Source organism: Candida margitis (genome assembly GCF_024628925.1).
Source record: "Candida margitis strain CBS 14175 chromosome Unknown scaffold38, whole genome shotgun sequence".
Taxonomy (NCBI): Eukaryota; Fungi; Ascomycota; class Pichiomycetes; order Serinales; family Debaryomycetaceae; genus Lodderomyces; species Lodderomyces margitis.
In genome coordinates this window covers 95,259-116,491 of record NW_026261805.1, presented here as the reverse complement: position 1 = coordinate 116,491, position 21,233 = coordinate 95,259, and the positions used below count along the sequence as shown (strand labels likewise).

The 21,233-nt window shown below is 38.9% G+C and overlaps 10 protein-coding genes across 10 annotated transcripts; 4 read left to right on the top strand and 6 right to left on the bottom strand. All coding sequences in view use genetic code 12, as the record gives it.

The window, feature by feature from the left end:
• On the bottom strand, positions 1 to 519 carry CANMA_002401 (FAD-binding oxidoreductase; the record flags this gene model as incomplete). Its single annotated transcript, XM_051814466.1, has 1 exon — positions 1 to 519. A coding segment is annotated over one exon (519 nt), but the record flags the coding sequence as incomplete, so codon positions are not given.
• Positions 520 to 765: 246 nt separating this feature from the next.
• Positions 766 to 2,901, bottom strand: POX1-3 (acyl-CoA oxidase; the record flags this gene model as incomplete). The annotated part of the gene is made up of 1 exon (XM_051814465.1): positions 766 to 2,901. One exon carries the CDS (start codon positions 2,899 to 2,901, stop codon positions 766 to 768), a length of 2,136 nt encoding a protein of 711 aa, XP_051672032.1.
• A 2,557-nt stretch (positions 2,902 to 5,458) lies between these two features.
• On the bottom strand, positions 5,459 to 6,189 carry TOM6 (Tom6p; the record flags this gene model as incomplete). The annotated part of the gene is made up of 2 exons (XM_051814464.1): positions 5,459 to 5,621; positions 6,041 to 6,189. The coding sequence occupies 2 exons, from the start codon at positions 6,187 to 6,189 to the stop codon at positions 5,459 to 5,461; spliced, it is 312 nt and encodes a 103-aa protein (XP_051672031.1).
• Positions 6,190 to 6,401: 212 nt separating this feature from the next.
• On the top strand, positions 6,402 to 7,643 carry RNA1 (GTPase-activating protein; the record flags this gene model as incomplete). The annotated part of the gene is made up of 1 exon (XM_051814463.1): positions 6,402 to 7,643. The coding sequence occupies one exon, from the start codon at positions 6,402 to 6,404 to the stop codon at positions 7,641 to 7,643; it is 1,242 nt and encodes a 413-aa protein (XP_051672030.1).
• Positions 7,644 to 7,768: 125 nt separating this feature from the next.
• On the top strand, positions 7,769 to 11,683 carry RAD50 (MRX complex DNA-binding subunit; the record flags this gene model as incomplete). The annotated part of the gene is made up of 1 exon (XM_051814462.1): positions 7,769 to 11,683. The coding sequence occupies one exon, from the start codon at positions 7,769 to 7,771 to the stop codon at positions 11,681 to 11,683; it is 3,915 nt and encodes a 1,304-aa protein (XP_051672029.1).
• An 81-nt stretch (positions 11,684 to 11,764) lies between these two features.
• CANMA_002396 (uncharacterized protein) lies at positions 11,765 to 12,544 on the bottom strand (the record flags this gene model as incomplete). Its single annotated transcript, XM_051814459.1, has 1 exon — positions 11,765 to 12,544. One exon carries the CDS (start codon positions 12,542 to 12,544, stop codon positions 11,765 to 11,767), a length of 780 nt encoding a protein of 259 aa, XP_051672028.1.
• Positions 12,545 to 13,024: 480 nt separating this feature from the next.
• CANMA_002395 (RNA-binding ribosome biosynthesis protein) lies at positions 13,025 to 15,487 on the top strand (the record flags this gene model as incomplete). The annotated part of the gene is made up of 1 exon (XM_051814458.1): positions 13,025 to 15,487. The coding sequence occupies one exon, from the start codon at positions 13,025 to 13,027 to the stop codon at positions 15,485 to 15,487; it is 2,463 nt and encodes an 820-aa protein (XP_051672027.1).
• Positions 15,488 to 15,612: 125 nt separating this feature from the next.
• CANMA_002394 (rhomboid protease) lies at positions 15,613 to 16,599 on the top strand (the record flags this gene model as incomplete). The annotated part of the gene is made up of 1 exon (XM_051814457.1): positions 15,613 to 16,599. One exon carries the CDS (start codon positions 15,613 to 15,615, stop codon positions 16,597 to 16,599), a length of 987 nt encoding a protein of 328 aa, XP_051672026.1.
• A 43-nt stretch (positions 16,600 to 16,642) lies between these two features.
• Positions 16,643 to 17,251, bottom strand: CANMA_002393 (uncharacterized protein; the record flags this gene model as incomplete). Its single annotated transcript, XM_051814456.1, has 1 exon — positions 16,643 to 17,251. The coding sequence occupies one exon, from the start codon at positions 17,249 to 17,251 to the stop codon at positions 16,643 to 16,645; it is 609 nt and encodes a 202-aa protein (XP_051672025.1).
• Positions 17,252 to 19,058: 1,807 nt separating this feature from the next.
• On the bottom strand, positions 19,059 to 21,233 carry PXP2 (Pxp2p; the record flags this gene model as incomplete). Its single annotated transcript, XM_051814455.1, has 1 exon — positions 19,059 to 21,233. The coding sequence occupies one exon, from the start codon at positions 21,231 to 21,233 to the stop codon at positions 19,059 to 19,061; it is 2,175 nt and encodes a 724-aa protein (XP_051672024.1).

Here is a 21,233-nt window from a genome sequence, read left to right as displayed (position 1 = left end):
CCCACATTGAACGACCACATCTAAATCGTTATCGTTGACTGCTAACACTTGATTCATTCGCGATGTGTTAACCACAACACCCTTACGAGTGGAGTGAAAGTTACCTTCAATACTGCTACCTCCCGAAAATGGAACCACCGGTACACGCTCTCTATTGCAAATCTTTAGCACTTGTGACACTTCCTCTGTCGTCTTTGGGTAAACAACATAAAGTGGAACTTCATTCTCCAATGGTTTATGCGTGGTAAATTCGTTCCCGGTATGATGATCAATTTCAGGTTTACTATTGACAACCTCTATCTCTAATTTCGTAATTTCAGAAATCACTCGAGATATATCTTGGCAATACTTTGGTGACTCAAGTGAAGTCAATTTTGTTGTTGATGAATTGGGAAACAAGTGCAATGGCGGGCTTCTCAATACTTCGTATCGACCGTATTTGTAGGCAACGTATGAAACAATTGCTGTGCTTGTTATACCAGCAACTACTGGTCGCCACGGTAGTCTTTTCCACGACATAGTCTGACTGTTGAAAGTCAGCGTAGGAGTATATTTTCATATCTCACAAGACAAAAAAAATATGTGTTGCAAATATAATTGATAGCCACAGTTTATCGGCCAATCAGATTCGAGCTAAGCATAAAAGGAAAGAATAGTACACTAGTATTTGCTCAACTATACATTCTCTACACTTTTGCAATTAACTTATAACTTATTTCATTAAAAACTAACTATACATCACAATAAAAAATTTGACCAATTGCTTTACTTGGACAAGATTTCACCGGCTTCTAAGGTCTTTTCAAATCTTTCTCTTTCATCAATTGATGGACGGTTCAACATGCCTTCCAAAGCAGCTGAGTATGGGGCCTTGTGTTTGGCTGGTGGGTTCAAGGTCTTGACCAAGTCAAAGTAGTTTTCGTAAATGTCACCATCGTATCTACCAATAGCGGCATTGATCATCATATCAGACATTTGGAAAGAATCAGTCAATCCAACAACGTTTGGTCTGATTTGCTTACATAATTTTGGAATTTGAATCTTGGCCAATTCGGTGATGGCGTTGGTGGAAGCAACATTGAAAGTCAAGAAGGTACCGGCAAACTTGTCCAAAACAACAGTAGCGGCATATACTCTACCCAAGTCATACAAGTATGGCTTCAAGCTTTCGTCATCGTGTGTGTCAACTCTTCTGACATATTCACTCAACAAGTAGTGGTGAGCCTTCAACTTGGAAATGGTAACCAATTCAGCACCAACAAAGTCAAAGTTTTCCTTTCTAACAACCTTACCACTTTCATAAGACAACCTGATGATAGCAACTTCCAAAGACTTGATGAATTTCTTGAGGTCGTTGATGTCGTTGGCGTTATCCAAAATAACTTTGCTGGCTCCTGAGCCAGTGTATTCTTTCAATTGGTTCAAGAAATCTGAAGAACCCCTGACAACCTTATCGTCATCTTCAATAGCAATAACGTGTTTAACCAATGGCTTACCGATGTTGACACCCAAGATGTTGTTGTCACCTTCCCAAGTACATTGGACGACCCAATCGTTGTAGGCTCTTCCGAAACCGTTGTAAGCGGAGTAACCGTGACCACCACAAGCTTGTCTACATTGGTCAATACCTTCGGCAGCCAACCAAGTACAGGTGGATTTCAATGAACCAGAGTCGATAAACAATGATTTCATGGCATCGATAGACTTCATGATACCAACATCGTCACCTTCATCAACAGCATCGTCCAACAACAACAAGGTTTCTTCAATGGTTCTTTCAACCTTCAAGGCACCAGCTGAAACAACGTAAGCAGCAGCCAAGTATGGGAATAATCTCTTTTGGTGTAATGGGTAGTCCAACAATTGGGTTTCTAAAGCATCTTCATCATCTGGGTCGACATTGTCACCCTTAAACTGTCTTCTACCAATAGCATATCTCAAAGCAATGGTTGATACTCTGGCCAACATTCTGTAAGAATCCAAAACCATCATAACTCTACCACCCAACAATGCCGAGTAAGACAATTGTTCCAAAGGTGGCAAGATAACTTCACCTTCTCTTGAAACCTTACAGAATTTTTGCAACATAAAGAATCTTGGGATTCTGACGGAGGAGAATTGAATCCAACCGTTATCAATACCATCTCTACCCATCTTGGCACCAATGTCTCCAACACTGATACCTGGCATCAAGTCGTGGTTAGAGTCTCTTAATGGAACAACAAAAGTTTTGACACCATAATCTTCGTCATCGACAATCAATCTGGCGTAGACAGTACAGTGAGTGGCTGAGTGAGCAGCACCACCAATCCACCACTTAGTAGCACCAATGTGTGGGGTGTTGATGACGAATTCGTCACTTGACTTGTCAAAAGTAGCGGTGGTTTCAAGACCCATAACGTTTGAACCATGAGCCAATTCAGTCATACCGAAACAACCGTAAATACCTCTGATGTGAGCAGTGTGTTTGTCCAAAGCCCAGTATTTCAATTGGTCATAAGTACCGTTACCTCTGATACATGAGATGAACAAACCCAAGTTAACACCAATTCTAGTACCAACAGCTGGGTCGAAAACACCAAGCAATGAGATTCTTCTGTTGAAAACATCAATGGAGTCAGTTTCCAAATATCTCGAGATTCTGTTGATTTTGACTGCGGTGAATTCTCTTAATTGTTCCTTGTTCATGTCATAGTAAGAACCATCAGTCCACAAGATTGGGTCTCTTTCCATTTGTTGAGTCAAAGCCTTGATCAATTCAGCTCTGTCTTTGGAACCTTCCAAAAAGTATTGCATAGCTTGTGGGTTAATCTTTTGGGCGTCTCTTTCAGTTTGAAGAGATGTCTTTGGATCTGGACCCTTGCTTAAGCTGACGTTTTTAGTGGTGTATGGGACAGACATTGTGTATAAACTGTGTATATGTGGGGGTGTGTTTTTTAGTTGAGAGGGGCGTTAAAAAAATAATGATAATTCGTTAATAAAAAGTGACAATAATTCGAATAGCAAAATAGTTAATCTGAGTTTGACTATTTTATATGATGAATTAAATGTAAAGGGTGGGTGTAATATAACAGTAAATCTGTGATGATATATAAAAAGAAGAAAAAGGAAAAGGAAAAGGAAAAGGAAATTTCGGAAGGATAGAAAATCTGGAGAAATATTTGATGATATTTATATTTGAAATTGTAGTGGGAGATTTTGATTTTAATTTTTTTTTTTTTCACAGGGAAATGTTATGCACGAAGTCAATTTTGTCTGTTTGTCAAATTTATTTTTCTGTTTTTATTTTATGGAGAAAGAACCGACGAGGTTTAAAGCAAGCACAATACTAACGCTTTACAATATAAGAATTTGATTCCAATAACACTTTGTCTAGTGGGGCCACTCTATCCCCTATCCCCAATTCTCTCCTTCTTTAGCATACCTCTGATACTGGTTTTCTTATGAAGCATGCAGATACTCTTGCCTCTCTTTTTCGGCTAAATTATGGAAACCTTGTCATCAAAAATTGCTTTCTGACGCGACATCGTTTGCTTTACATTTGTCAGTTGAATTGTCCAGTTTTTTTTTTGTGTCTGGTGTCTGAATTCTGTCCGTTGTGTCTGTCTCATTCTCTCTTACTCCGCAAAATGTGAAAAAAAAAATTATTTAAAAAAATCAAAGAAAAAGAAAATAAAAAATATTATTTCCTCCTAACTCCGACACAAAATAATCTTCACCTCGGAGTCAAAAGCTATGTGGATATTTTCTCCTCCACGNGACTCGCCACTGCCCCCCCCCCCCCCCCCACCCTCCTGTATTTCAACTGACCCCAATGTTGATCGATATCTAGGCCTGGTTCAAATCTCACAGGGCAAGTAGAGGGATACTCTCGCACGATGCTTTTCCCCCGCAATTTACCTCAAAATCCGCTAACGTCTATTGCAAAATATTGATTACAATACAGCATCAGGTGCTTTTATTTTTTTTTTTGCTTTTTCAGTCTCTTTCTCGTTCCCTGGTCTTATTCAACTACATATCATCGGTAAATAAAGTTTCAATTTAGACCGATGCTGGATGTAGACAAGTACAAAAGGCTAAGGGCTTATCAGAACTGCACAATAATAAGGAGAGGGGTGAACAATTTCTAGTAATTTTCCCGTTTTGTAAAGTTTTTTTCTTTGCCCTATTGTTCACAAAACTTACTTCTACCGAGGTCAATGCTTTGACCGAGGCCAAAAGTTTCACGTGACTATTTCAACTGTACAGAGAGAAAAACGTTTTTTTTATCACACAAACTGGAAATAACTTTATTTTATCACACGCTTTCTTACTCAGAAGATGACGTTTAGGAGCATCTGAAGCCTTCTTTCTCCTCCTTTTTCTTCATAACAAACGCAACTTTCTAGAATGTGGATCCTTAGTAAACTCCGAAATTGTCGAAATAGTTGTCAAAGGTATCTTTAATTGAGCTCTTCCTAGGCAGTTATTCACTCTCAATCCTTTGGTTTCCTCGGAACGAATCTGTGTATGTTACCTGCATGCAATGCATGCGAGTGTTTTTTTTTATATATCTGCGGTGGCCTGATTTAACCTTGTCCCTTACCAGCCGGATTTTACGCAAGCCCAATTCTTTCTCTCGCTCTGATTTAGCGGTTGCGGATAGTGAAAAATTACACAATACCTAGAAAATTTATATCCAACCTCAATGAAGCAAAAGGTTTGAAACGAAAAAAAAAACATGTCATAGATGATCAAGAGTTTGTCTTATGACTGTGTACTTTTTGGCCATTGAACGTTATCACTATGCGTCCCATTAAAAAATAAAGCTTTTTCTCAGAAGCTTTTCTTGTGTGTCCCGCGGAATAGGTGATGAATGTATCAAAAACATAAAATGTGGGGTACATTTTGGCGATCTACTCCGAATCTGATACAAATGTCAAATGCTTTTTTTAAGGGTAGCTACCACTTCCTCTATGACATTGTTTCACATGCATACTGGGTCCCTCTTTTTAAAGCTTAATGTATAATATGTCATGTGCTTTGCACTATCTATAACTTTATTTTCTTCTAATTACTCTATAGAGTGTGTAGATCAGAGTATTACTATAATGCTGTGATTTACTTGTCCTTGAAAACAAAGGGTCTGAATAATACTATATACTCTATAGGTAAATCTGCACTATAACTCTTTATCTATTTTACAGCCAATTCTTTTCACTTGTGCTTTCCAAAGGAGAACAGGCTTTGGAACAAGAGCCTTGATTTTCTATTATGGCCACTTTAATAGAATAGATGCTTTGTGAATTGGCTACCGAGTACCATTATCTTGTGGCCTTTTGCTTGATTGCCACTATAGTAGCTGATTCGGATGTCGTTGCTAAAAATGCATTTGATAGTAGTTAAAAGAGCAGAGAGCAGGCTGCATTGCAGAGTCCACGATTATCTAAATCTACCATATCAGATTCGTTTTTGTTCATCATTGTAATTCCACATCAGCCGTCAGCACAACAGAAATTGATGCAGTGTATGGCACCAGAATTATATTGTATGGGGGTTTCAGGTGACCTTCGCCGTTGCCATCTAATTCACCTTTGCATTTACTGGCAGACATAATGCTCTTTGTTTCTCCAGTAGCGTCACTTTAATCTTCATGACAACTGCATCCTCAATCGAATCCGGATAAAGTGTTCGCCACTTGAAATAGAGGTGAAAAGAAAGAGATATAGTAGTCTTCAAATACTTTCTTGCATGTTTCAGTGTGACAGAACATTTTGCGAACGGGATAGACCTCAAATAAAATCGATATCACTTTGCTTTTCATGTGGATCTATATTCATCCACGATAGATATATCATCATCTCACACAGCAACATCATCTAAGCGACACCTAAGTCCATCCCATTGAATCGCTGACCATCATCCCACTCCCAAGCAAGTAAAGCCACTCCTTCTTTTACAACAATAATCCCCTCCAAAACAATAAAATCAGTCTATATTAACCAAATACTATATACATCTGGGATACGTTTCCTTTCAAACTTATAATTGTGGTACCAACATCTCCATCAATGGTGATTGAATAAAGGCAACGCCTAATCCAAACAATGCAACTTGTACACCGACAGTAAAACCAGGTGAGTTTCTAATTTTCTGATACGTTGATGGTTCTTCTTGGGCCTTTGGTGGTGCTCTAGTTTGGAAATTCATCTTTGATAATCAATTAAAACACTTTGTGGAAAATGAGTGTTGTTGCTCTGTTTGGAGTGTGTATCAAAATTTTTTCTCTTCTTTTTTTCTTTTTCTTCAATGTCCAACGTCATTATTCGGATATTTTTTTTTTCTTTCTCATTTTTTGATCGTTGGTGCACATCAACAGAATATCCAAAACACCGGAGTATAGACAAAGCAAAAAATAACAGATGGCTTCAGTTGATGTTGAGTTGGGAGTAACTCCTGAAACTACTTATTCCATCGCTGGAAAACAAATCAAATTCAACAGTGAGGCGGACATTGAGCCATACCTTAAGGAACTAAACGAGGTTAAAAACGTCACCAAGATTGACTTCTCAGGAAACACAATAGGGATCGATGCATCTAAAGCATTAAGTGAAGCCCTTTTGAAGCACAAGGATACTGTCGTTGAAATCAACTTTTCTGATTTGTACACTGGACGTTTAAACACGGAAATCCCCCAATCATTGAATTATATATTGCCAGCATTGTTGAAATTTCCAAACTTGAAATTAATCAACTTGAGTGACAATGCCTTTGGATTGCAAACAATAGACCCCATCGAGGCATATATTGCAAAAGCTGTATCTTTGGAACATTTGATTTTGTCCAACAATGGTATGGGACCCTTTGCCGGGTCTAGAATCGGTGGCTCATTGTTTAAATTAGCCAGAGCTCAAATAGCCGCTCAAAAATCGTCTTCGTTAAAGACATTTATTTGTGGTAGAAATAGATTGGAGAATGGATCAATCAACTACTTGGCTGTTGGGTTGAGAAATCACAAGAATTTGGAAGTAGTTAGACTATACCAAAATGGTATCAGACCTGCCGGAATTTCCAAATTAGTCGAGAAAGGATTAACTCACAACAAAAAATTAAAGGTGTTGGATTTACAAGATAACACTATCACAACTTCCGGAGCTATCAAACTTGCTGAATCGATATCGAACTGGCCTGGTTTGGTTGAATTGAACTTGAATGACTCTTTGTTGAAAAACAAAGGCTCCTTGGAGGTTGTTAGAGCTTTTGGAAAGAACAAAAAGGAAAATTTAACTGTCCTTAAGTTGCAATATAATGAGTTAGAAACAGACAGTTTGGCAGTATTGGCTGACTTGATTGGGGAATATTTGCCTAATTTGAAGCTTTTAGAATTAAACGGGAATAGGTTCGAGGAAGATTCAGAACATATAGAAAGCATCAAGGAAGTGTTCGAAAAAAGAGGTTTTGGAGAGATCGATGAGTTGGACGAGTTGGAAGAATTAGACAGTGATGAGGAAGAAGAGGACGACGAGGACGAAGAAGAGGACTCGTTAGAAGTGGACCTTGATTTGGAAGAGTTGGAGGAAGAACTTGCTGGTGTTACACTTGATGACAAAGATCAAGCTGTGGATGACATTGCCGATGAGTTATCAAAGGCCCATATTGATTAGGGTGTTTAGACTTTGAAATATAAATGCTCTCTCCTCTTCGGTAGCGTTTGTACTTTCGAGACGCGATTCTACTTTTTTTTTCAATTATGGCAGGCATAAGTTAAGTATGGTTGATCTCGATTACCATGTCAAGCATATACAAACTATCCATAAAGGGTATCAGATCATTTGAACCTGAATCAGATGAAACGATTCAATTTGGATTCCCATTGACGTTAATCTGTGGTCAAAATGGATGTGGGAAAACAACCGTCATTGAGTGTCTACGATACGCAACTACAGGTAACCTTCCACCGAATTCAAAGGGTGGTGCCTTTGTTCATGATCCAAGTCTCAGTTCCCGAACTTCAGTGACAGGCCAAGTGAAGTTGGCTTTCAAGAATGCCAATGGCAAGTCAATGATCACAACGAGATCAGTACAAGCAAGCATCAAGAATACAAAGACTGCCAGTACTAATACAATCACATTTAAATCGATGGAAGGCCAATTAGCTTATATTGAAAATGGTAAAAAGACAAGCATATCGTCCAAAAATGCTGAACTTGATTCGCAGATCCCCATTTTTCTCGGTGCATCAACAGCAATTCTAGATAATGTGATATTTTGTCATCAGGATGAAAGTTTGTGGCCCTTGAGTGAAGCATCAGTGTTGAAAAAGAAGTTTGATGATATTTTTGAAGCCTCAAAATTCACCAAAGTTATTGATAATTTGAAAAGTATCAAAAAAGACATGACTACGGATATAAAGTTGATTGAGCAGAGCGTTAACCATTTAAAAATTGATAAGGACCGTGCAAAAAAGGTACGCGATCGCTTAGCCGAGATGAACCATTCGGTTGAGAAGTTTACTTCAGAGATTAGCGAATTGAATATTCAGATTGAGCAAAAGGATATCGAGGCGGAGAAATTATTTGCAACGAATCAAGAGTTCCAAAAGACTTTAAGTGATTACGAAAATATGTTGATGAAAAAGGCTTCCCTTGAGGAAAACATTGAAAGATTGAAGAATTCGATTGAGATTTTACCCGATAATGACGAGGAATTGCTCAACAAACAACAAAACTTTGCCGTAATTGTGGCTGATAATAAAAAGTCAATCGGCACTTTACAAAAAGTCGAGCACGATCTTAATTCCAGCTTGAAGGAGAAAACAAAAGAGTATAATGAATTGATAAGGTTGGATGGTTCACTCAAAGCCAAGAAAACAGATTATGATGCCAATAAAGGTAAAATGACCAAATTGATGAAGGAAAATGCGGCAGAAGTTGATCTTGATGAAGATGAAGATGAAGATGCCTCAAAGAATATAGCCATGTTCAAGGATGCCATAAGCAGTAAACTTCTGGACGTGCAAAACGAGGAAAAAGAATTGCTTTCAAATCACAAGTCCATTGAAGCGGGAAAGCAGAAGCAATTGAAGGAAGTTGAAGACGAGATACTCAAAGACGAGCAAACATTGAAGTATATTGACAGCGATTTGCAAAAGTTTCAGCAAAATTTGAGTCAGTTGAAAAGGAAATTTGACGCATCCACGAATGATGAATCTGAATTGGTTTCGCGGAAAGAGGAGTTGGCTGCGACCATAGAGGAACTCGATTCTAAAAAAGGTAAAAGAGAAGTGAAAGAGCTTGATGCGAAAATAACGGCGGGGAATGCCGAAAATGCAAAACTTGAGTTTGAGTTGGACGAGATATCCAAACGATTGCTGATTAGTAACAAGCAGTCAGGATTGAGAACACAACTAAGATTTTTTGAGGACGAAGTCAAATCAAAAAATGCAGAAATAGACAAAATTATGCAAAGAATCAACAACAATTTTAAGTCGGTAGTTGGACTTGATATTGATGTTGATTTTGCTGAGCCCAAGCTTAGGGAGAAGTACGAGGAGTTGAAGCTGGAAGTGGACAGTCGGCAAAAAAAAGTGTATAATATTCAAAGTGAAGTTGAATCAATGAAGAACTCAAGAAAGGGGATCTTGAATAATATATCCGACAATGCATCCAAAATCGATGGGTTGAAATCAGATATCACCGAAGTTATTCAAGAGACGGAGATTGATGAGTATGAAAGCATTTTGCGTGACTTGGAGGAAGATTATCGAAACGTCACTGAAGATGTGAATACTTCTGAAGTGACAAAGAGTTATGGTAAATCAGCATTGGAAATGGCAGAGAAAAATAAATGCTGCTTATTATGTAAGCGAATGTTTGACGATCCTGCATTGCAAAAGTTTATCAACGAATTGAAGCAAGGATTTGATGAGGAGAAAATTAGAGAGGTGAAGAAAAATGCTGAGGAGATAGGAAAAGAGTTGGATGCTATAAAGAATATAAGCTTGAAGGTGATCAACTATAAGGAATGTATCGCATTAAAGCCGAAACTTGAGGAAGATTTGAACACTATTGACGACAAAATTAATGGACTAAGCGACACATTGAAAAATGAAATTAAAACACTTGACAGTACGAGACAAGCATTTGAATCTGCCGTCATCTTGAAAAAGCCGCTCGATGATGCGACCAGATTGAATCATGAAGTTCAAGACCTTGATATCAAAGTGGACAAGTTAAATGATGAACTAGATGAATATGGTACGTGTCTAGCCTCTGTAGAGGAGTTGCAGAGACAACAACAGGATATGAATGTAAAAAATCGTAAAATTAGACAAGAGGTGGCTAACTTGAATGACGAAAAGTACAAGGTGCAGAAGGATATTCAGAGGTTGGAAAATAAAGTCAAGGATGTGAAGTTAATTATTAGTAACCTAGAGAGGTCATTGGCGGAAGTACTGAATATTAAACGATCCATAGAGGATCTAGAAACAAGCATTACCAGTTCTGAATCTAGAAGTAGAGAAATTAAATTAAGGTTGCTGCATTCAAGAAAGAGCAGGGAGAAAGAGTCTCGCGAATTGAAGCAAATTCAAATGGATCATTCTCTGGCAGCAAGCCAGATGCTGAAGAAAGTCAAGTCACTTGACTCTTCAGTGGGAACATTCCAAACACTTTTTATTGCAGTGACCGATTTCGAAGCTGTCGGATTGCCTAGAATGGAGACAAACATTTCCAAAATCGAAGCAACTTCGAAGGAGTGTGATTCCATTAAGGCGCGAATCTCGGAAAATGCTATTAAAATCAAAAATTATGAGAAATTAGTGATGGATTCTTCGCGTGTCGAGCACAACATCATTGCCAACATTGACTATCGGGCACAAATTAGTCGTTTGGATGAAACTGAATTTCAATTGAACTCAATCGACATTGAAAATGCTCAGTTGCAAAAAGAAGAATATCAACAAAACTCGAAACGTATTCGAGATGAAATATCCAACCTTTCTTCACAACATGCTGGGAAAGTAGGTGAAGTGAAGCAAATTAAGGATCAAATTGAAACATTGAAGAAGGAATTGGCAACTGAATATAAAAATGTTGAGGAAATGTATCATGAAGAATGGATCAAGTTGCAAACTAATTTGCTTGTGTCTAATGACATACAAAATTACTCAAAGGCATTGGACAATGCCATTATGAAATACCATAGTATCAAAATGGAAGATATAAATCGTATCTTGACTGAATTATGGTCCCAAACCTATCAAGGAACCGACATCTCAACAATAGCTATCAAGAGTGACGTTAATCTTCAGGCTAAAGGTAATAGGTCGTACAACTATCGAGTGGTTATGGTTAAAGATTCAAGTGAATTGGACATGCGAGGCCGTTGCTCGGCAGGGCAAAAGGTATTGGCGAGCATTTTGATTCGGTTAGCATTGGCTGAATGTTTTGGGTCAAATTGTGGTATAATTGCCTTGGATGAGCCCACAACCAATTTAGATAGTGAAAATGCTGAGGCGTTGGCGTCGGCATTGAATCGAGTCATTGATTATAGGAAACGACAACTGAACTTTCAATTGATTGTAATTACTCATGATGAAAAGTTTTTAAGTCATTTGCGTGAGTTTACTGATCATTATTACCGAATTGACAGAGATGAAAAGAGCAAGTCGAGGATCTATAGGATGAGCTTTGCAACGAGGTAATTTCGATATATCAGCAGCTATATAGTTTTATCCAATATGATTGGGCGAATTGTTGCACTTGCGTAGAGGATATAATCACTACTAGATCACCCCCGATATGGAGGAGCTAAAGGTGGTGTGTCGATTGTAATTTCTCATTTGATGCAGATTATTCTCCTCCTTAATTTGTGTGATTATCTTATCCTTGTGCTTCCACAAGTGTTCCAAATACCGTTCCAATTTCTTTCTTTTATTAGGTATTCGGGCGATTGATCTTACTTTGACATAGACAAGCACGGTGATGGGATCTTTTGAGGAAAAGATTTCCAACAATGTAGGTGGTTTATAGTCGACCTCATTGCCACTTCGACGACAATACAAAATTGTCAAGTCATACAAATTGGAATAAGCGTGTGGTTTGAATTTTGTCAAGGCAGTTATTATATTATGAAAGGCTGAGTATCGTGGGTAAAGCAAATGCTGTAGTTTTGGAAGGAAGTACTTTTCACCAACCTGCTGCTGCAATTCGAAACCGTCAATGGTCCACACATTCACTTCCGGAAACAACGCAATCCATTCAGAGAACTTGCTCTTGAGTAATTTAGAAAAGACGTAGAGGATTGAACTTTCTTCTAGCTCCCAATTTTCATCTGTTTTCAATAAATGAGACAAGATTTTGATTGTTGGAACTCTCCATACTAGAAACCATGAGAAAAAGTTGATAATTGGCAACTTAAGACTCCTGTTTTGCGGTATTCCATGAACTGAATCCCTTTCAGGTTTTGTGGATAGCCTTGATAGGTGCTGCAAAACAAAATAGTCTGCTAATGAAGCATGGTTGCTGATAACTACTGCTGGATTTGGGTTGAGTTCGTCTCCCATAACCTTTATCTTGACTTTATTCAAATGCTTCAAATGTTAGAGTCTGGTAAAGTATTGAGAATTTAGTTGAAACATACCATTAGATAGAGACCGAAGTCCCAGAAGAAGTTGCCACATTTATTCTTAATCAAGTTGGCTGTGTCTGGAATTGGCAGTGCCAAAACTGTTGCAAAAATTGAAACCACATGATAGAATAATATATAAAGTAACAACATGACTAGATTGCCGATGCCTTTGGACCAAATTGAAAATGCCATATCACTCTCTTTTGTGTGTCGAATGCCAATTAGATCAATTAATTCCATGTTTGACACCTGATTGATATTTACCGCTTAACGGGTTGGTGGTAAAGTGAAATAGAGGACTGCGATACTTTCGTTGCACAAAAAAGGGAAGAGAAAAAAATAAACCACAATCGAAAATTGATTTTAGACCTCATCGCCAAAACATTCCCCTCTTCACACAACAGCATAGACAACTATGTCAAGACTAATTGTTAAGGGACTTCCAAAGTACTATACAGAAGAGAACTTGAAAAACCACTTCAGTCAACAGGGCGAAGTAACTGATGTCAAACTAGTCAAGGCTAAGAATGGGGAGTCAAGAAGGTTTGCATTCATTGGGTACAAATCAAACGAATCGGCAGAGAAAGCAGTAAAGTTTTTCAACAAGTCTTTCATAGATACAGCAAGAATAGATGTTCAAATAGCCAAATCGTTTTCTGATCCTAGTGTGCCATTATCGTTTAAGGAAAAGAGAAAGAGAGAGAATGAAAGGTTAAGGAGAGAAGAGGATTTGTTGATTGAAGAGAATAACAAACTTAAAGCTAAGAAGCAAAAGGTGGAACGGAAATCACTAATCGAGGAGGAGATGGAAAATGATCCCAAATTTAAGGAATATATGGAGGTAATGAAACCATCACATCAAGTCAAGTCATGGGCAAATGATACCATAGCAGACGGATCAGGGGGTCCTTCGAATGCGGACTTGGAACGAGCTCTAGAAGGAGACAGCACACAAGCTATTGAAAAACTCAAGCCTGAAGTGATAGAGGCTCAGGATCAGGAGAGTGACGACGAGTACAACGATTTCAATGGGCCAGTTGATAATGAGGACGAAGAAGAGGAGATGATGCCTTTAGACAACTTGAAGGAGGGTGAATCTGGCACCTTGGCTAAAGATGAAAACGTTTCAGATTTGGATTGGTTGAAATCGCGAAGCATTCGTATCAAAGAAGATGGTGAATTGCCAGCGGATAATAATGCGCCGAACCGAGAGACCAAAACTCAAGACGAGCACCCAGTCAGACCCACTCCAGTTTACAAATCCGACGAAGAAAAAGCAAGAGATAAAATTGAAGAGACTGGGCGGTTGTTTATCAGAAACATCCTGTACGATGCTACTGAAGATGATTTTAGGCAGTTGTTTGAGGCATATGGTCCACTAGAGGAAGTACATATTGCTGTGGATACCAGAACCGGTAAATCAAAAGGTTTTGTTTATATTCAATTTGGCAACACCACCGACGCAGTCAATGCGTTTGAGTCACTTGATAAGGAAATATTCCAGGGAAGGCTCTTGCATATACTTGCTGCCGATAGGAAAAAGAGTCACAGGCTAGATGAATTTGATTTGAAAAATTTGCCTTTGAAAAAGCAGAGGGAGTTGAAGAAGAAAGCACAGGCTTCTAAGAGCCAATTCAGCTGGAATTCTCTCTATATGAATACAGATGCAATTATGGATTCGATGGCAGCAAAGTTGGGTGTCACAAAATCACAGTTGATTAACCCTGAAAATTCAAACTCAGCCGTGAAGCAGGCGCTTGCTGAAGCACATGTCATTGGTGACGTAAGGCAATTTTTTGAAGAACGGGGAGTTGATCTTGCGAGTTTTAATCAAAAGGAAAGAGACGATAAGGTCATTTTAGTGAAAAACTTTTCATTTGGAACAACCGTAGAAGAATTGGGCGAGCTATTTTCACAATACGGTCCAATTAAAAGAATAATCATGCCGCCTTCAGGAACAATTGCAATTGTTGAGTTCAGCGATGCCCCTAGTGCCAGAGCTGCGTTTACCAAATTGGCCTATAAACGATTCGGCCCAAGCATTCTTTACCTCGAGAAAGGTCCAAAAGATTTATTTACTCGTGAACCTGCTGAAAATGAAAGTGTCAAAATATCTGAGCCTGAAAAGGTTGTTGAGGCAAAAATATCTGCCAGTGATGTTCTTGGTGAACCAGAAGCGGAAGAAGAAGAGGAAATCCAAGCTCCCACTGTCGCCATCTTTGTCAAGAATCTCAATTTCAGCACAACAGTACAGCAACTTTCTGACTTGTTCAAGCCACTACCTGGCTTTGTTTTGGCTACAGTCAAGACTAAACCGGATCCAAAAAATTCAGGCAAGACACTAAGTATGGGTTTTGGTTTTGTTGAGTTTAAATCGCTAGCTCAAGCAAATGCAGCAATAGCTACATTAGATGGACATGTCTTGGATGGACACAAGTTGCAGTTGAAAATTTCACACAAACAAGGAGGTGCTACTTCATCCACTGCCAAATCCGCCAAATCGAGTAAAATCATTATCAAAAACTTGCCATTCGAAGCTTCTCGTAAGGACATTTTGGAATTGTTTGGTGCTTTTGGTCAATTGAAATCAGTTAGGGTACCGAAAAAATTCGATCAAAGTGCAAGAGGGTTTGCCTTTGTTGAATTCAACTTGTTGAAAGAGGCAGAAAATGCCATGAAACAATTGGAAGGAGTACATTTATTAGGAAGACGTTTGGTTATGCAATATGCTGAACAAGATTCAGACGATGCCGAAGCTGAGATTGAAAAGATGACAAAGAAGGTCAAGAGGCAAGTTGGAACACAGAATTTAGCAGCTGCTAGATTGGCGGGTAAATCAAAAATTGAATTGGAAGAGAAGGATGATGAATTTGAGTAAGATTTTTATAGAGCTAAGATAGCAACGAGCGTTGAAGTAAAATAGAGAAGAAAAAGAAAAAATTCTAATTCACATTTAACAGAGCCTTATCTCACTCCGGCTAGTCAATCTCGTTGCCACCAAGAATGTTTCAAGCATTACGATTTATGAAGCCTAGTCTAGGTCGTAATTACTTATTCAGCAACAACAGCCTTTTATCACTAACGTTTAAAAACGTAAGACAATATAAGAATGTACTGTTCAACTCCAATGTTCAAATCTTGCAATCATCGATGAACCCATGGCAAAGAAACTTCCTAAAGCAGTTTATGAACCAGCAAGCCAAACAATCTCCCCTTAGCAGAAGCCCAACTTGGAAGAGTTATAACCTGTACTATAATAGGTCGAATTGGGACAAGTTGAAAAAGCCTCTATTGTTCACGGTGGCATTTTGTGTGGGCACAACGCTTTTAACTCCTTATTTATACAGCCATACACCCTTGTCAGTGCTCAAGCAGTACCCACAGGCGTTAGTATGGGGAATCATTGCTATAAACGGTGCTGTGTTTTTAATGTGGAGGGTGCCTCAATTACAACGTTTCACCATGCAATATGCAATCTTATTTAAAGATAATATCCAATCACCGTGGACTTTGTTGGGGTCGGCATTTTCTCATCAGAGTTTTGCTCATTTCTTTATCAATATGCTTTGTTTTCAATCATTTGCTGCGTCGTTGGTGGGCATACTTGGTGTGTCAAACTTCACCATTATGTACTTGAATGCCGCTGTTCTTTCATCGTTTGCATCCCTTGCCATTCCCATGTTTTTGGGTAGTTCGTTGGCAGTTGCGTCCCTTGGAGCATCAGGTGCCATATTCGGAGTGTTTGGTTGTTTTTCATACTTGTTCCCCGCTGCACCTGTCGGTATATTCTTTATCCCCGTCCCTGGTGGAGCCTGGGTCTTGTTTCTAGGCACCATGCTTTGGAATGCGGCAGGAACTGTCTTACGATGGGGAACGTTCGACTATGCTGCCCATTTGGGAGGTAGTTTGGTTGGAATTGCCTACGGTTATTACTATAACAAAAAGAGAAGAGAACTGATCCGGAGAAGAACATTAGTATTAGACTTTTAGTCTAGGCTGAATATCCACTTGTATATATATATAGAATTTAGACTCATGCGAAACTCACCTTTTTCTTCTTTGGTCTTGTTTCTTCTACCTCTTCCTCGGCCCTTCTAGCTTTTGCATTCTTTCTTCTGGTTGACCTAGCGACTGAAGCTTTGTTTCTCAACTCGTCCTTCTTTCCATCCAATTTGTCCTTCTTTTGTTGTTCTTTCCTTTCAATCTCCTGTCTCTTTAACTCCCTTATTTCTTCCAACCGTTTAGATTTTTCCAATTTACTCTCATTAACCTCGTCGTGCTTGTCATTTATACTCTTGACCAACCTAGTTAGAGTCAATGTGTCATGGTCATCGACGAACTTCTTGCCCTTTTTACCACGCTTGACCTTGACACCTGGTACTATCGCCCTATTCAAAGTCGGTATATCTAACTGTTCCTCCTTGTATTCTTTACCATTCTTTGCCCCGTATAGCCTTATTTTGGCCTGTTGTTTCTTGACTTGTAATTTAGAGAGCTTCTTAACTTTTGACTTTGGAGTTAATTTTGGTTGATCAGCTAAGAGGTTCCTTGCTGCCGAATCTGATACAATATCTGACTCATTTTCTCTCGTCTTATTTTGAGTTTTATTCCTCTTAGCTGTCTTGGACTGTCTAGGTGCCATTATGCTCTTTGGTGGTGTGGGATGAAGAGTGGATGAACAGAGAGATGAGTTACAAAAAAAAAACTTAAAGAATCAATGTAGAGCGAGGGAGAAGCTTTAGCTTATAAGCACCCATACGAAGAGATAATAAGTATCACTATTATATACCCACTGGATAGTTAAGTTGGCCCCTGCTCTCATGGAACCTAACTATCTGAAAGATACACTACAAAAGTCTCACCCTTTGAGCAAGTAACACTTGTTCAAAATTCTCCAACCGCGGCACCGATGCGTTTGGTCGGCACTAGGACGGAAAAACCGGCCTACACAATAAATTTACTTTTCTCATCACAGCCAAGGGCTCCTATCCGCTGTTGAGGGTATAAAAAAGAACATTGTAGCTTCAATTTACAATTTACTCTAACTCTACTCTCCACTTGACCCTCCACCTTCATGATGCTTACCCTATTTCGACTCGCCAACTTGATACTCCTCGGCAACGGGTTGTATAAATCCTTAACAACTAAACTACCATCTCATTTAATCAAATCAGGCCAATTCTAATTCATTACCAATTGTTCATTATTGCTCACAGTAATCAACCTTGTTTTATCATTACTTAGGCTCAAATCAGTCTGGCTCTACAATTTAGCCAGTAACTTGGAGTTTAATGTTGTTGTATCCTACTGGACTATGGCAGTCTTGTTTCCCCAAATGGTGGCAGAAGACGATGTTGATCGCAACTTGTTCATGGATCTACAAGTACATGCATTCCCTTATGTATATTTGATAATTGATAGTCAGCCAGAACTATCACTAGCTGTATCCACGCTGATTACTTTTGCATTTGTTTTTGTCTATTGGTTGTATATTGAGTGGCAGTGTGGTCAACATATTGCCGATGGTGTTAGTGGTTATCCGTATCCGTTCTTGAAAGGTAAGAGTCAGTGGCAGAGGTTTTCATGTATATCTGTGTTTGCTATAATTGCTTGCTGCAATTGGTTTATTTTGAGTATCAGAAATTGAGGTTGTAAATAAATTTGCAACTTTCCAATCATCTGTTGAACTCTTATTTTTCTCACTCGTAAATAGATTGCCTGATTTTTAATAAACGTCCGCTGCCAACCATCCACATATTACTTTGTCCCTCTGCTCATTAACATGTCCACATACCCTCTATTATTTCATCTAATCTCCCTAGCTGTATGCTTAAGTGGATTATGGGACTGCTTTCACCAACAACTCCCCCAGCATTTACTTAGAGGCGGCCAATTCCAATTCCTCACAAACGTATCACTCATGCTTACAATTGCATATACTATTCTATCATTATTTAATATCAGATGTTTTACATTCTACAACGCAGTGGCTAACTTGGAATTTGCGGTAACAATAACTTACTGGCTGTTGTTGCTAATCTTTCCCCATTTCTTGAATACTAAAACCCTACCACCGACTTTGCAATTAGATTTCAAAATTCATCTTTGGCCGTATTTATATCTCCTTGCTTTGAATGAGAAGGCTAGTATCAAAGGAATCCCATTATCTGGTGCATTGCTTTTAATGTATTCGCTGTATGGTGAGCTAATAGTGGCAACTGATCCCACTGGCGAAAGCAAATTTGCCTATCCTTTTCTCAACAATTGTAGTGTCCCCGGAAGGGCGGTGTGGATGCTTGCAATATGGGCTATTAGTAGTTTAAACTACCTCATAATGAAATTTATAGAGAGGATATAGAATAATAGAATAAACTCACTTTTTCTTTATTCATACCAGGAATAATATTTATCAAGGATATCAAAACTATAAATTCAGCTCATTTTTTGCTTTACTTGGATAAGATAGCAGCGGTTTTCTCTGATTTTTCACCTCTTTCTCTTTCATCCAATGAACTTCTGTTCAACATGTCTTCAAGAGCAACACTGTATGGGGCTTTAGGATCACGTGGATTGTTGACCGATTTAACTGCTGATAAGTAGTTGTTGTAAATGTCACCATTGTACTTACCAATCAATGAGTGGATAATGTTATCTGGTTGCTGGAATGAGTCTGTTAATCCAATAACATATGGTCTAACCTTTAAGCACAAAGCTTGGGGGTAGACATAGGTGATGTACTTGGCAACATTTGGAGAAATGACACCGTATCTCAAGAATTCACCAATAAATGGACCCAAGATGTTTGTGACGTAGTACAACTTGAGAACGTCTTCCAAATGAGGTCTTGCTGGTGACTTGGCGGTGATTTGAGTTTCCAATCTTTCGATAAATGTTTCCAAAAGGTAGTAGTGGCATCTCAATTTAGATAAAACGACTCTTTGTGCACTAATAGCATCCCATGATTGATGAGACATTGGAATCAAGTCCATAGAAGTTTTGGAGATTAAACTTGCAATGGCCTTCAAAACACGATCAGGTTCGTCAACATGGTCCTTGACTCTGATAACTGGTTTCTTAGCCTTAGCCAACTCTGGGGCAGCGTTAAGGAATTCCAAAGTAGAATTCTTGACCTTCTTACCATTCAAAACTTGTTGAACAGTCTTGATAACGGCCTTACCAGCAGCCATTGCTAAAACATTGTTGTCACCTTCCCAGGTACATTGAACTGCCCAATCATTGTATGTTTTACCAAAGGCATTGTAACCAGAGTAACCGTGACCACCACAAGATTGTCTGCACTCGTCAATCAAGTTGGAAGCTTCCCAAGTCAAAGTAGACTTCAATGAACCTGAATCAACAAACATGGACTTGGTGTCAGCTATAGTAGTTTTCAACAACAACTTGTCGTTTGTCTTTAACCCTTTGTCCAAATTGTCCAACAATTGGTTATGTTCAACCTCCAATCTGTCAGTACCAACAGCAGCAGCATAGGTCAATGCCAAGTATGGGAATAATCTTCTCTGGTGCAAAGTGTAGTCAATCAATTGAGTCTCTTGAGGGCCACCGCTCTTGTTGAATTGTCTTCTACCAACAGCATATCTCAAAGCAATGGTGGTGAATCTTGCTCCAATTCTATAAGAATCAGCAGCCATACCAACTCTACCTTCCAAAAGTGAGATGTAACTCAATTGTTCCAATGGTGGCAAGGTCACATTACCTTTACGGTCAACCTTACACCACCTTTGCAACATAAAGAATCTTGGGATTCTAACTTCGGTAAATTGAATCCAACCATTATCAATACCTTGTCTACCCATCTTTGCACCAATATCACCAATAGCAATACCAGGCAACAAGTTGTGTTGTGAGTCTCTCAATGGAACAACAAAAGTCTTGACACCATAGTCAACATCTTTAATGATTAATCTGGCGTAACAAACAGTGTGAGTAGCAGAGTGGGCAGCGCCACCAATCCACCACTTAGTAGCACCAATGTGTGGAGTATCAATGATAAACTCATCTGTCTTTGGGTCAAAAGTAGCTGTAGTTTCACAACCGGCGACATTGGAACCGTGGGCCAATTCAGTCATACCAAAACAACCATACATTTGTTTAATGATGGCACTTTCCTTCTTGTGGGCCCAGAAATCGTATTGTTTTGAGGTACCATTTCCTCTGATACAGTTTAAAAACAACCCCAAGTTGACCGACATTCTAACACCCAAGGATGGGTCAATAACAGTCATCAATTGCATTCTTCTTCTAAATTTTTCATATGGTTCGATTTCAATAAATCTAGCCATCTTGTCAATTCTCTTAGCGACCAATTCTCTTTCTTCCTTTTGAGTAATATCAAAGTGTTCTGGTCTTGTTTGTAAAATTGGGTCACGTTCAATCGATTGGTAAAGACGTAATATTTCGTTAGATTTAGCTTCGTTACCTTCCAAAAATTCGTGAACTTCCTTCAAGTTCCAATCGATGTTAGCTCTTTCCTTTGCGATATCCTCAGCTGGATTAGGAGCTGGGCGTGATGAAATGACATCCTTGACAATTCTAGCATGGGTGTCGGGATCCTTCTTGGTAGCATTGAGGTGAAGATCAGGTGGAAGACTTGTAATAGCCAT